This window comes from Lepeophtheirus salmonis, chromosome 5, assembly GCF_016086655.4.
Source record: "Lepeophtheirus salmonis chromosome 5, UVic_Lsal_1.4, whole genome shotgun sequence".
Lineage (NCBI taxonomy): Eukaryota > Metazoa > Arthropoda > Copepoda > Siphonostomatoida > Caligidae > Lepeophtheirus > Lepeophtheirus salmonis.
The window spans coordinates 65,699,705-65,713,030 of record NC_052135.2 but is presented as its reverse complement, the minus strand read 5'-3'; the positions used below and the strand labels follow the sequence as shown (position 1 = coordinate 65,713,030).

Genomic DNA, 13,326 nt, shown 5'->3' with positions numbered 1-13,326 from the left:
ATTTTGAAAGTACAGTGGATTTTGAGAAAAGTATAGGTGTTCCAAAAATTTACTTGACAAAGATATATTTTATATATTATCTCATTAGATGCAGAAACAGTAAAACAAATTTATATAAATGAGCGGAAATATGTAGTCAATAATTGATCTTTTCTAGAAATTGTCAAATAAAGTTAGCCCTGAATGTTTCCCAAAATTATTTAAGTTGACCAATTATAAAAATAATAGTTTGTGTTACTTTGACTGAATCGGCTCAAAATTTAATGGCCTATTAATGTGATCATATATATATAATCGTCGTACGAAGTTTGTTTAAAATCGATCTACAACCTTTGCCATAATCCCAGGGACTAACAAACAAAGGTAAAAACATAACTTTGTTGCGAAGGTTAAAAGTATTTAAGCTTCTCCACTTTTGCAGATTATATAATGTGAAATACAAGACAAAAACAGAGGCTTCTCAACTAGTATAAAAATGTGGGTCACATATGTGTAATGACGCCAGTCCACTTTTGACCAGTTCTACTCATATTCTTGCCTTATGTAAAAACAAAAGGTGCAAGTTAACTAATTAACTATAATGAAATGTCGTGAAAGATACATTCTTGCTGAAATGACGTATTCTGTTTTAAGTTTTGAATAATTCAAATTGGATTTGTTATAAAATAAACCAGAAATAATTTCTTTTAATTTTCATAAATAAAATACAGAACTAAAATTTGAGTCCATTTAGAGCAGGGGTTCTTAACCTCTTTCCCCAATTCCCCACTTTTTAGTAAGACAACTCTCAATTTCCCCCTATAGCATCGGTCTTTGCCAAAATTCGATTTTAACACATGCAGTTTATATGTAGTTCATAAATTTACACTTTATTTTTCTGTGCCATTTTACGGCCCTTAATATTTTTTTTTTTTTTTTTTTTTTTGCGTATATCATATTTTTGATTAACAGTTATCACATGGAAATAAAATATATATGAGGAGATCCGGTACGTTTTTTTTTTCTATTTATTTCGCCCACAAAAAAAAAGTACAAAAAAAAAAAAAATGCAACGCAAGATGCAAACAGGTTAATGAGACTTTTACATTTTTTTTGCCTTGACGAGTGCCTAAATGTTCGGTTCCACTTTTCAAATGGTGCTGCGCAAATCAGATTCAAGTTCAGTCAGGAAGTTTTCACAAATTTGATTATGATATCAACCATGCTCGAAAGCGCCGACTTCCACTGGCACGTGGAGGGAAATGCAACCATTAGTGTGAGTACCTCCACAGCAGCGCGATGATACGATCCATACATAGTAGTAGCCCAGAATTCCTTCAGGCCTTTCTCCTTAAAATCAGCCTTTGTTGCTGAGTCACGCACCAAGTCAAAAAACTGGTATTTGATGTATTTTGCTTCTTTTGGGAAGTCATCATCCTGAAAGCTGAAGGGATCCCATGTGAACTGCATCATTGAATTGTCGCTTTTAAAGTCCGGAAAATAATGCTGAAGCTCGTCCAGTAACCTGTTGAGGTTAATGGTAGCTTTGTTCTTGAGAACGTCGATGAGGCGACCAGGTTCCGCTGATTTGCAAGACATATGGAAAAGCCTTAGTCCTTTCGAACGATACATGGTAACAAAGATCGGACTGATAAAAAAAAATACTGAAAGGGGAGATAGGAGTCTGATAAGAAATCAGTTCTACGACCAATCCAACACTAAATAGTTGTATTTATAGGTCTTTTAATTGGTGATTCACCCACTCAATAACCCTCCCCCCCCCCAATAACAAACTATGATTCCGGTATTGACTAGTGATTGATTAATATTTAATATGTACTTAGATTTTCTCTTTTCAAGAATTGAAAAATAATGATAACAGTTTGTGAAATTAAAAAACACTGTTTAGTATGCATCTGTAAGGAGTAATTTAAGAAGGGGGGGGGGAGAACAAGTTGTTTATCTACATGAACGGTTATTTGAGCCTAAATTAATAGTTCATTGTCCAGAGACAACATTTAATCGTGTTAATAGTTGATAAATGTAATTAATTTCTACTCAGCTCCTAAAGACCATTTTCACACACGTCATAATTAGAATCATATTTGAAGGCAACGCCATCTTGGGGGCTCATATTTTTACTACAAAAAAATGCACAAATTTCCAATAAATCTGGATAAAAACTCCATCGAAATGGACATAAGAAATAAAAAAACTGTGTTGAGTTCTACTTGATGCAAATGATTAACATTGCTATGAAAGTTAAATCAAAGTAATATGACTAATAATTGCTATATTTATACCTTTTTTTTTTATCGATTAGGAGGATAAAAATAGAAAAATAAATGAAAAATAGGATTTTCCCCATATTAATAGTTAATTTATTTTTAACTGTATTGTATATTGTAAAAGGGTATTTCCATGGAAAATTTAAATTTTTTTGCATTTTTTCATCCGACTTGAATAAAATTTAATATCTTAAATGACCTATTATTAGGAAATTTTCAAAAATGAAAATTTCAGATCTGTCCCGTAATCCAGCTCTGTGTTCTGAGCTCCTTTTTAGGATGAATTTGATCAAATATCGTCTTGAAAACCCTTGAGTTTTGGATTTTAGTTTGTAATATTGTGTTATGTAGCAAAATAATCTAAACATTTTTTTTAAGGTTCTGTTACAAAAAAAGTTTTCTACTACATCCAATAATATATCAATCGGATTGAACATTTATGTGTGCTCATAAAAGACGGAGAGTAACTTTGACAATTTGTGTGGAGTTATAATTGTACGTCCTTGTGGGACTCAAAGTAGAATTCAAGATAAGCATCGGCGTAATTTTTGCCTTTGTTTTTATATATTTCCTTCTCCCTCTAGTCACAGCTGCTAGAGGGCTAAAATTGGTGTTATCAAATCGGGTTTCGTACAAGAGTTATTAATTGATGTCATTTGTCCAAATTGGGGAATTTAAACTGGATGTATTCCGGAAAAAAACATCATTTTAACACTTTTGTAGAATCACCAATAACTAACTATACAATCAATTAATTATCCACAACTATAACATAAGATATATTGGTAATTACATTTAACATCTTTTTTATAAAATAACTATTTCTCTAAAATCTCTCAATGAAAAGTTATTTAAAGTGAAATAAAAAAATTAGGGTGCGTTCAAAATGCCGAAGTATGGACAATTTGGTGCGTCACCAATGTGATGTGATTTTTAAAACTCTGTAAAATAAAACTTTAAAAGTATTTTATCACTATATAACAAAAATAAAACTTTTTGATCTATAAAAATTATTTTTTATTGTTGCTTTTTATTACTAAAGAAAATCACAATCAAATTTATTTTATGTGAAATAACAAATAATGCTCCATTTTAATTAGTATAAAAAATAAATTATGCTTGTACTTTTTGAATTTCTTCACTTTTATAAATTTATTGACCACAATAGCATATATTTTATGACTATGTTAGTATAAAAGTATAATTATTGCATATTTATAAAATATCGTGATAAGCAATCATTACTTATCTATAAATAATTATTAAAAATAGCAGATGACCAAAGAGTAGAGCAATAATTTAATTATGTAGTGAAAAATATGGAGTGATTGGAAGTGGGAAATTAGATTTGAAAAAAAAGAGGAACGTAATTTAAGCGTTACTTTTATGAATCATGAATTAAATAACAGTCCAAATACCAAATCAACACAAAAACAAACTAGATTGTTTTTGTTTTTTTCAAAATTGAGTCTGCTTTAAATGGGTATTCCATCAACAAATTATCCGGATGAACTGTTTGGGGGGCCCAAAAATTGCACCATAAGTGGAAAATATTTATAGTGACGATGAAACAGTAAGAAATAGATAGATTCTATTTGAAAGACCATTTCGGGACCGAATTTAATTTTAATAAATCAAATGAAGGCTTCCCACTTTAAAAAACAATGAAAAAAACGAATCTATTTCAAAAACAGAGACAGATACAGACTTGAAACATAAAATAAAAGTTGTTTAGAATTTTAAATTCCACACGTAAGGCTATGTTTTATTCTTAGCAATCCAGATTCCTGGGCTCTGGAAGGCAAGTTTGTTTATTTGCTAATAAGTTGATTTTTTTTTTATAAAACAAGATCGATTCACCGTGTCTCTAAGTTTCTTTTAATGTATGGGTTGTAAATTCGAAAATGCACCAAAAAAAAAAAAAAAAAAAAAAAATATTAGAAACAGAAAAGGGGAACGTATATTGAATATGAATTAAACAATGGAATTAGGTATATGAAGGAAGAAGAGAACTAGCGAGTTAATCTTAGTATGCATCTTCAATCTTTATTATGTTTGAAGAAGGAACATGGTAAGCTAGCAATGACAATAATTAAATCGCAAACATTTGAAAAAATTGCTTTATATTTACCAAAATAAGTATTTTCACATGGTTAATTTTATGTTGGATTTTCAAGAGGGTCAAAAGGGGGTGCAGGTTTGATTATATTTACATCACAGAAAACCAAAAAAAATGTTGTATACAAGGGGTTTTTTCAATAGAAATGTACCTATTGTACCTCGTTTTAGTTTAGAATTTTAACATAAACAAACTAAATATTAAATGAAATCTTTTTAATTTTTGATAGGCTATCTTAAAGATAGTATGTTCGCCGTAGTACTAATAAATATTATATATTTCTTGGGATATCTTTATTTACAAATTTGTTTCCTGGGAAATGAGAAACTCTAGTCTCTACTTATTCTTAAATTTTAAGGTGGTCTAAGGTTCTATAGAAATTTATAATACTAACATATTAAATATATAATACACCTATTAAAATTACGGTGTTGATAATTTTTGGGAGTAAGGCCCTCAAATGATGATAACTAGTCATGCTCCTGATTTTCGTTCAATATTACTTTGATTTAATTCAAATTTAAGTGTTTATCATTCGCATCAAGAAGACGTATCCAATGGAGGTGTTTAGTCTTTTTTTATTCTTACATCCATTGGATGGAGTTTTATCAGGGTTTGTTGGAAATTTGTCCATTTTATGTAGTAAAAATATCAAATTTTAACCCCCAAGATGACATCTCCTTGAACTATGATGCAATTTATGACGTCAGTGAAAATGCTCTATAGGATTCTTTTCACTCCACTTTCAAAAACGGTGCGTGGAGCCTGCAGTATAAGAACTTTTCCCCTTCGTCTGAATTCATGATTATGCGATTTATTTTTTGAATAATCTATGTTTTTTCTCATTTAAAGAAGAAATCAAGCCTTTGAACGGATATTTACAATTAAGGCTAAACCTGGGGGGTATTTTTTTATAATCTGTAACATATGTTATTATATTAAAAATTGATTTTCCATTACTTTTATTAAAAGGTATTAGATTGTAGCATTTCATGTGTGATACAATTAATATATTAGGTGGGTAGTCAGATATGTACAATGATTAAAAATTGACTATTTAAGTGTATATTGTTCTTATATTTGATATGTACAGGCGGGTTACCACATCTACCGTGCGTGTACACGTATAAGTGGATATATAGGTATATAAAAGTAGACATTAAATAAGTCTACTGTATTAATTTCATATTTTATTAAAAGCGTTGCTATACATTTGTCATACAAATGCATAGATACGCTATGAGCCCATGAAATAGAATATATACATACAGGGTAAGCGTGGACACGAGAGTGGATTTAGAAATACATCAATAATTTTACATTTTCAATAAGTAATCAAAAAAAGAATGTTAACAAAACATGTAGACAAGACTTTTGCAAAACTTTTTTCCCTCGATATGGCCACCTTCATTATCATTCATAGGCTTTACACGTCGCCTGAAGGCCATGCAAGAGTTGATGACAAACTCCTCTGACACGTTGTCCCATGCAGCCACTATGGAGTACTTTAGTGAGTCCACATTTGTATGTGAGGTCCTGTTGGTTTTCCACTCCAAAGTGGCCCATATAGAAAAGTCCAGTAGGTTCAAATCTGGTGATGAAGAGGGGCATTTCTCTTTGGACCAGAATGGAGTCATGTTATCTGTGCAGAACTTTTGCCACTTGGCGGACGTGTGAGAAGGGCTGCCACCCCGAGTCCACATCTAGTTACCCTCTGGGTAGTTGGTCTTCAGCCATGGGAAGATGCTAAACCTAAGCTCGTTATAGTAGGGCTCCTGTGCCGATTTTTTATCCAGCCTTGAAAAAGAACGGAGGTATCTTCTTTCCATCAGAGGCCACAACGCCAAGGACCATTTTTTGGGCAGGATATTTGGTGTGGTAAACCAATTGGACCTCTTCTTTTGTTTCCGCAAGCCAGTGGTCGTTCTGCCCGTTGTGGAATTGATCAACTCTGAAAATCTTCTTGTCCGAGAAAATTTTGACAATTGATCCATTTGTCTTGATTCATGTCAAGATTTTCTTGCATCTCTCGAGCCTCCTGGCTTTCATGCCCTCTGTCAGAAAGTGGTGTGGGATCCTTGTTAAAGAAACTAATCCCAAGTAGTGCTTTATAGACCTCCTGATGGTCCTAGGAGCAACAGAGAAGTCATTGACGAGGCGATTCATCGACTTAGTGAGATTTTTCTTTAAATTATTCTCTAAACATAACAAAAACTTCCTATCCCTCTTTAAATTATCCCCTCCACTTTCTGATTTCCGGGAGAGGTCTTTTTTTTTTTTTTTTGCCTAACTTAGAAACTAGGCTCCTAGAACACTTAACAATGTCCGTAATCTTGATCAATTACTCCAGCATCTAGGAGATCTGAGATACGTTGCCTTTTTGCTTGTTGCTCGTTCATGATGAGGAAATGACTAAATGATTAGTATAGTTTGTTTTATAAAAAGGACGGTGGAAACAGAATATTAAAAAATAACCACTAAACCTTTTCTTAGTAATGGGAAAATAAACATTAATTAACACTCGTCTTGCAGCCCTACCATGTATATCTTACAAAAATCTAATTTATATAAAATTATATGTGTACACGCGCGGTAGATGTGGTGAGTATTAACCCCCCCCCCCTTTAGTAACAAAGTATGAGTGTTTATAAATTAGGGCGATCCTTATTTTTTTAAATGATATTTTCCTTGTGAGCAACGGGATTTTGGCAGACATTAGAACAAACATTGATAATAACTTTTCTTTCAAAAAATCTTTTACAGAAACTCTTAAATATCATTTTATAATTCACATTAATTTATGGGAGAGGTTGCATTACTATTTTATAATTTCATTGTTTAACAAATAAAAAAATCCTTATTTACTTTTAAAAAGTTTAGTTATTTTAGTAGCAATTTGCATGGATTTCATGCAATAGGTCATACCCAGAAATAAATTTTCATCAAAAATAGCGTTTAATGATAATTTTCCATACTCAACGAATTTGATTATTACTTAGAGTACTAAATGCCTATAAGATTCAGTAGATTTGGTTGTGCCGATAGTCTGAATTGAGTAATAAAATATATTAAATCATGCTGCCTCAGTTATAAATTAATACAAATCTAAATTAATATTTAAGAGTTTTAGCAAAAGATGTTTCCAAACAAAAATTACTTAAACAATCTTTGTTCAAATATCTACCAAAATACAGCGGCTCACAAATAAAAAACTATTTGAAAAAAATAAGGATCCCCTAATATACAATATAGGTATAAGAACAAGTGTTTATTGGGCGTTTCCATAACCTTTCTCTTCACACATATACAAATATATTGGCCTAACCGATTATAGTATGATTCGTTTAGAGACTAAAAGTGAAATTGTGGTTACCTTGTACGGTTACTATGACTTTAATTCAAAACAATTGTATGCATGTACTATTGAGTTTTCTTATAGACATTGAAATTGTAATAGATTGTATCTTTGAATTTTAATACTTAACCCCTGTGTACGTCGTAAAAGGATTTATAATGTTCCATTTTAAGAATAAAAACATTTCCAAGAATATGTACTAAATAATGTATCCATTATGAATAGAAAATTTATTGAAACAATGATCCAATACTTATTACTAATATTAAGTAAATATTATATATAGGCATATACAGTGGTAAAAATAAGTATTTGATCCCTTACCGACATTGTAAGTTTGCCCACTGGCAAAGAAAAGAATGGTCTATAATTTTAATGGTAGGTCTATTTTAACAGTAATAGACATTATATGAGAAAAAAAAATACTGTTTGGAGGAAGAGAAATGCTGAGTATAATCTCAAGAACACCATTCCCGCCTTCAAGCATGAGGAGTTTCTCTGCTAAGGGGAAAGGTTGAGTTCACAGTATCGAAGGGAGAATGGACAGTACATAATACTGGGAAATCTTGGGCGAAAACCTTCTAACCTCAGGCCAGGGAACTAAAAATGGGTCTTCCAGAGCAATTACCCAAAAATACGGCCATGGAACAAAGGAGTGGCTCATGAAGGACATTAAGATCATCAGGTGGCCTAACCAGTCCCAGGACCTCAATCCTATAGAAAATTTAGATTGCTTCTTGTTTATGATTAGCGAGATTACTTAAATTTATTAATTTAATCTTGGGTTAGAGATTGATTAGGTTAAGTGAAGGTTGAATTGGGTAATTAATTCGAGCTTATCTTGGTTTAGGGGTTCCTTAATCCTAGGTTGCACAGCGGGGGTGGGTTATTTTATATTTAGGGTCCCTAAAGGAAGTTACATACCAAGGGCTCTATAAGGTAGAAAGAGCTTATTTAAAGACAATCTATGCCAAGAGGTTTGGTTAAGTGTAAAGAATGTACTCTAGTTAGAGGGACATATTATAGCAAAGGGCCTAGTTGGCAAAATTAAAAAATCTGTAAGAGATCAAATATTTATTTCCTCCACTGTGAAACAGAAATCACATAATTACCCCTATGCATAGATAACGAGTTTTTCATGTAAACCTAGGACTTTTTCAACAGAATTTCATAAAAATTGGATCAAAATAGCATTATAATATAGTAAAAGTCATAACTAGGATGTAAATCGTAAGCATTTTTAGTGTATGTAAAAAAAAAAAAAAAACCGAATATTGACATGGAATCCCATTTTTTTATTTAGCTTTTGTACTGATGAACTTATTTCTTGTTAGCCTCTAAAACTAGTTTTCCCCAATGTTCCTGGATTCTAGGATTGAAGAGAAAATATATGTATACCCCAGATTATTATATTTATATTGTTCAGAAGAGGGACAATAGATTTAGCGATATTGCAAAAACAATTAATTATATCATACAAAAATAGTTCATTACCTCAATTATACATCTTCCAAAGTAATCATAGAGAAAGTTTGGAGCCAATTTTATATTTCTATAGAATGGTGGGTATCAAATGAGACATACTAAATTCATAACTAATTAGTTAGTGAATCGAAAAAAATGGTGTGTTTCTACCATCTCCGGTCTTTCAAATTTGCTAGTTCGTTAACCAACTTCTACGATGTGCTCGAATGCCGGATATGTAGTAGAGCAGGGTCTTGAAAAAAATTATACCCTACTAACGACACAATATAATATTGTCCTGAATATAAAAATTCAAACGCACATTCAATCATTTTAAAATACTACCGCATCATTCCAGCTAATTGAAGAACTATAACTTTCATTCTATTATGCTTAAAATTGGTACTATTAATAGTTATTTGAAATGTATCAATTTCAAAAATGTTAAATTGAGAACGTATACAATATTAAAGTTTTTTTCTCTTGAAATAGCGTAAAAAAAGTTATAATTCTTAGCTAAACATAGATGTTACTATTTCTGAAGGAACGACGTTATATAAATAATTTTAGAAATATATATGGATACTTATTTCACTTTTTTATCAGTATTATGAAAATCTTATATTCACGCAAACAAACAAAATTGCAAAACACTATACATTCTTTGTATAATGATTTAATGACTATGATAAATAATGATTAATGAAAGCAAATGAATCACAACTTTAACAAAAGTTTTTATGTAATATGGGTTGTCCAGTTTTGACCGTATCCCCCTCATGGATACATAATTCAAGATTACTTGGTCCTTCAAATAATAGAACAATCGTCGATCCCAAATTAAACTCTCCAAAAAGCTCTCCTTTTACTACAGAATGTATTTCTTCGAAATCCTTTTTATTAACAGCACCGATTTTATGTGCAGTTTGATTCGTGGTTAATTCGGGATCAATTCCAACTCTTATAGATCCCACGTTAGTTGCACCAACGGGTGTCATTGAAAAGAAGCCATAAGTCCAATCTCCTAATATATATATATATAGTTGCATAGAATGTAAAAAGGGAAATGCTTATAAGTAATCTCAACCTACCCATATAAATCACTCTTTCGTTGAGACAGAATAAGTTTTTTATGAACTTTAGCAGAAAGGGATTAACTGAGAGCAGATACCCCGAAAAATGAGTTCGTGATTTAATGTTCCAATTCGCCGGGGAGTGAAATCTGTGATAATCTCCTGGTGATAGGTATATTGTACAAATATACACCGTTTTAGGTACAGTTTGTATTCCAAGGAATGATTTGATGGAGAATGAAATTCCTTTAACAGAGAAGCCTGAGTCCATATACTTTGCCACATGAAGTACCTTTTTTTAGAAAAATGGACGAATTATAATTGAAATATTTGTATTACAAATATATATGTAAGAAACAAACACAAAAGAAGTCATATTCTCCCCCTTCAGAATTCAAAATTGATTGCCCTACAGATCCTTATTCTTCAGTTAATGTTGTTTAATTTTTATTAACACGTTTTTTGATTAACCTATTCTGGGTTCCTATGATTACTTAGTTAAAAATATCCCTTTAAATAAGAATAGAGAAATTGATTCATCCTCACATTTAATGCCAAATTGCAAAAGGGGCAGTTAATTTGATGAGTAAATAAAGGATTCAAAATAAAGTATGTACTCTTTATTTAATATTAAATAAATGTCTTGTGCTTTCGTAGGAAATTTGATCTAATAGAGCTGAATTTTATCTTTCAATGAATAAAATCATTTTCGTTTATGTTTATTCCTCACATAATCAAGGATCCTCCGTCACCTTTCCATCGCAAGGAGACACCAAAGGGGACTCTGGGCAAACGGGTCTAGTTCCTTCTTTTAGCTCTCTTCTAAAAAAATTACTAAAAGAGCTAAATTCCTGAAGTTCACTCTTTACTTCATCTAAGTTACAGTTATAAAATCTTGAATAGGTTTTAAATATGGGCTCCCTAGCCCAAATAGGAATTTCTGCATCGGCAATTCTTCCCATTGCCCTTGAAAAACCGCGAAACGTTCCTGGTTCCTTTTCATTATAATGTTGCCACATAAAATATGTTCCTAAGCCACCAAGAATACCACCTATTTTTCTCATTTTTAAGCAATATTTATTATATATAATAATAATATTGATAAGATTCACAATTCGTTAAATCACTTATTTTGTTTAAGTAACATTGTATTTTTCTAACTTTACTCACATGTTTATTTGTAAACATTAATGTATGACGTCACCTCTTTTAAAAAGATAAACAAGCGCTGCTTGTTAGGTCGGTGCTTGTTCAGGGAGGGACGGGAAGATTGTGTCTACCGACCTACATAGTAGATTGTGACACATTTTCAATAAGGAGTAGTAAATTAGTAGAGCCCAATGACAATATACAAATAGCAAGGGTAGCTATAGTTATTAGTTATTCTATTATTAATAATAATAAGTAACAATAATTACTTATGAGTCGCGCAATATAATATTTTTTATATTATTATTATCGTGATCTAAAAGATCGAAATCCCTATTTGCTCTGCGTTTAACTGCAAATATTAATCTCGTAATAAAAAATAAGGATGAGTCCCTTAAAAACATAAATTCATCATTAATTACTAATTAGTATTATATAAACAAATTATAATTAATCTGACATCTCAACTATAAATAATTTTTTTTGTCATTATTTGATTTAGTCTTTAGAGAGTGGATCCGAAACACCAGTCGGCCAAATTTAAATCCTTGAACTTTGAAATTGCCAATTATATGTTCAAGTTACTTTGAGGCTCATTGTTACATAATTCCCACACAGTAATGGGGATCAAAACATAAAATTTGATATCGATAATGAACTAAAAAATCATAAAATGTAGATATTATAATTTTAATTAATCAATTATTAGATCTGATTAATGGAAAATAAGATTGCTAAAAAAATACTTCCATGTTTAATGGAAACCCAACGAACAATCACATTTTTGTATTGATCAAGGAGTTGGCATCAACTTATTCCAGGATCCGACTTTTTCATCAAGGGAGAGTCGATAACATAAAATTGCACTCACAATATGTAAGATAGACATATTGCAAGGTAGTTTTATTCTGAGGACAATCATTATAATATTTTCATGAAATACATTATAAACTTAACTTTTATTTGCGTAAAATAAATATTTTTATTTAAAAGCAGTACTTATTCATAATCATTTAGTAATAATGTCATGGATAACTAAACAATAATTAATAAAGATCTTTATAGAAGCACAATTTAAAAAATTATTAAAGTTAAACACATAAACTTTCAATACTTTACTATTGCATTAATGTAATTGTTTCTTCTGTTCTGTTGCTCCATCCTTTCATCTTGCACAGCGATTCTCAAATGGGGGTACGCGTACCCCTTGGGATACTTGGAGGCACTCCAAGGAGTACTTGAGATTTTGAAAGAAAATTTTACAAGTGGACCATAACTCAGAGGCGTTCGTAGGGCTGGGATGGAGGGGCTGTAACCCCCCAAATTAAGGAATGGTGTTTATTTTCTAGACAATTTAATATTAGATTATTTTTTTCAAAAAATTTAATATTCGAAATTTAATTTTCTTTGAACAGCTTTGGATTTTTAAATTTTTCTCTAAAAAATGTAATATTTGAAATTTAATTTACTTTGAATAGCTTTGGATTTTTAAATTTTTCCCTAAAAAGTGTAATATTTGAATTTTTTTTGGGAAAATTTTTAGAGAAAAATTTAATTTTTTTGTGAACAGTTGTGGATTTTGAATTTTTTGAGAATAGATTATGGATGTGTTAAATTTTTTGAGAATGGATTTTTGATTTTTTCTTCGAAAAAAATTTTATATTTTGAAATTTAAAAAAATTCTCCCCCCCCCTGCAAAAAAAAAAATAGAAACTTGGCTTACATAAATCTTTTACAAGTGGTACATCACTAAAAAAGGTTGAGAATCCCTGATCCAGTAGACACGTTGCCGTTCTGGTTCTTAATTATAATTTATGTATTATATTCTTATCATATTTTGTTTTAAAATGTAGTCTCAAATTATATATCTTAATAATTGAAAATCAATATAATTAGCAC

At 30.8% G+C, this 13,326-nt stretch overlaps 1 protein-coding gene across 1 annotated transcript; it reads right to left on the bottom strand.

Moving 5' to 3' along the window:
* Positions 1-9,784: 9,784 nt before the first annotated feature.
* On the bottom strand, positions 9,785-11,462 carry LOC121118531 (phosphatidylserine decarboxylase proenzyme, mitochondrial). Its single transcript, XM_040713112.2, has 3 exons — positions 11,031-11,462; positions 10,297-10,570; positions 9,785-10,229 (listed from the first exon to the last, which is right to left on the bottom strand). Exons 1-3 carry the CDS (start codon positions 11,340-11,342, stop codon positions 9,931-9,933), a joined length of 885 nt encoding a protein of 294 aa, XP_040569046.1. The 5' UTR covers positions 11,343-11,462; the 3' UTR covers positions 9,785-9,930.
* Positions 11,463-13,326: the final 1,864 nt, after the last annotated feature.

What these genes read in the sequence shown, in the direction of transcription:
- LOC121118531 (XM_040713112.2), bottom strand. Translation starts at nt 11,342, where the DNA reads ATGAGAAAAATAGGTGGTATTCTTGGTGGCTTAGGAACATATTTTATG. An exon ending in TGTCTCCTTGCGATGGAAAG is followed by an intron (nt 10,571 to 11,030) that starts GTGACGGAGGAT and finishes TTCTAAAAAAAG; the next exon opens with GTACTTCATGTGGCAAAGTA. An exon ending in CGAAAGAGTGATTTATATGG is followed by an intron (nt 10,230 to 10,296) that starts GTAGGTTGAGAT and finishes TATATATATTAG; the next exon opens with GAGATTGGACTTATGGCTTC.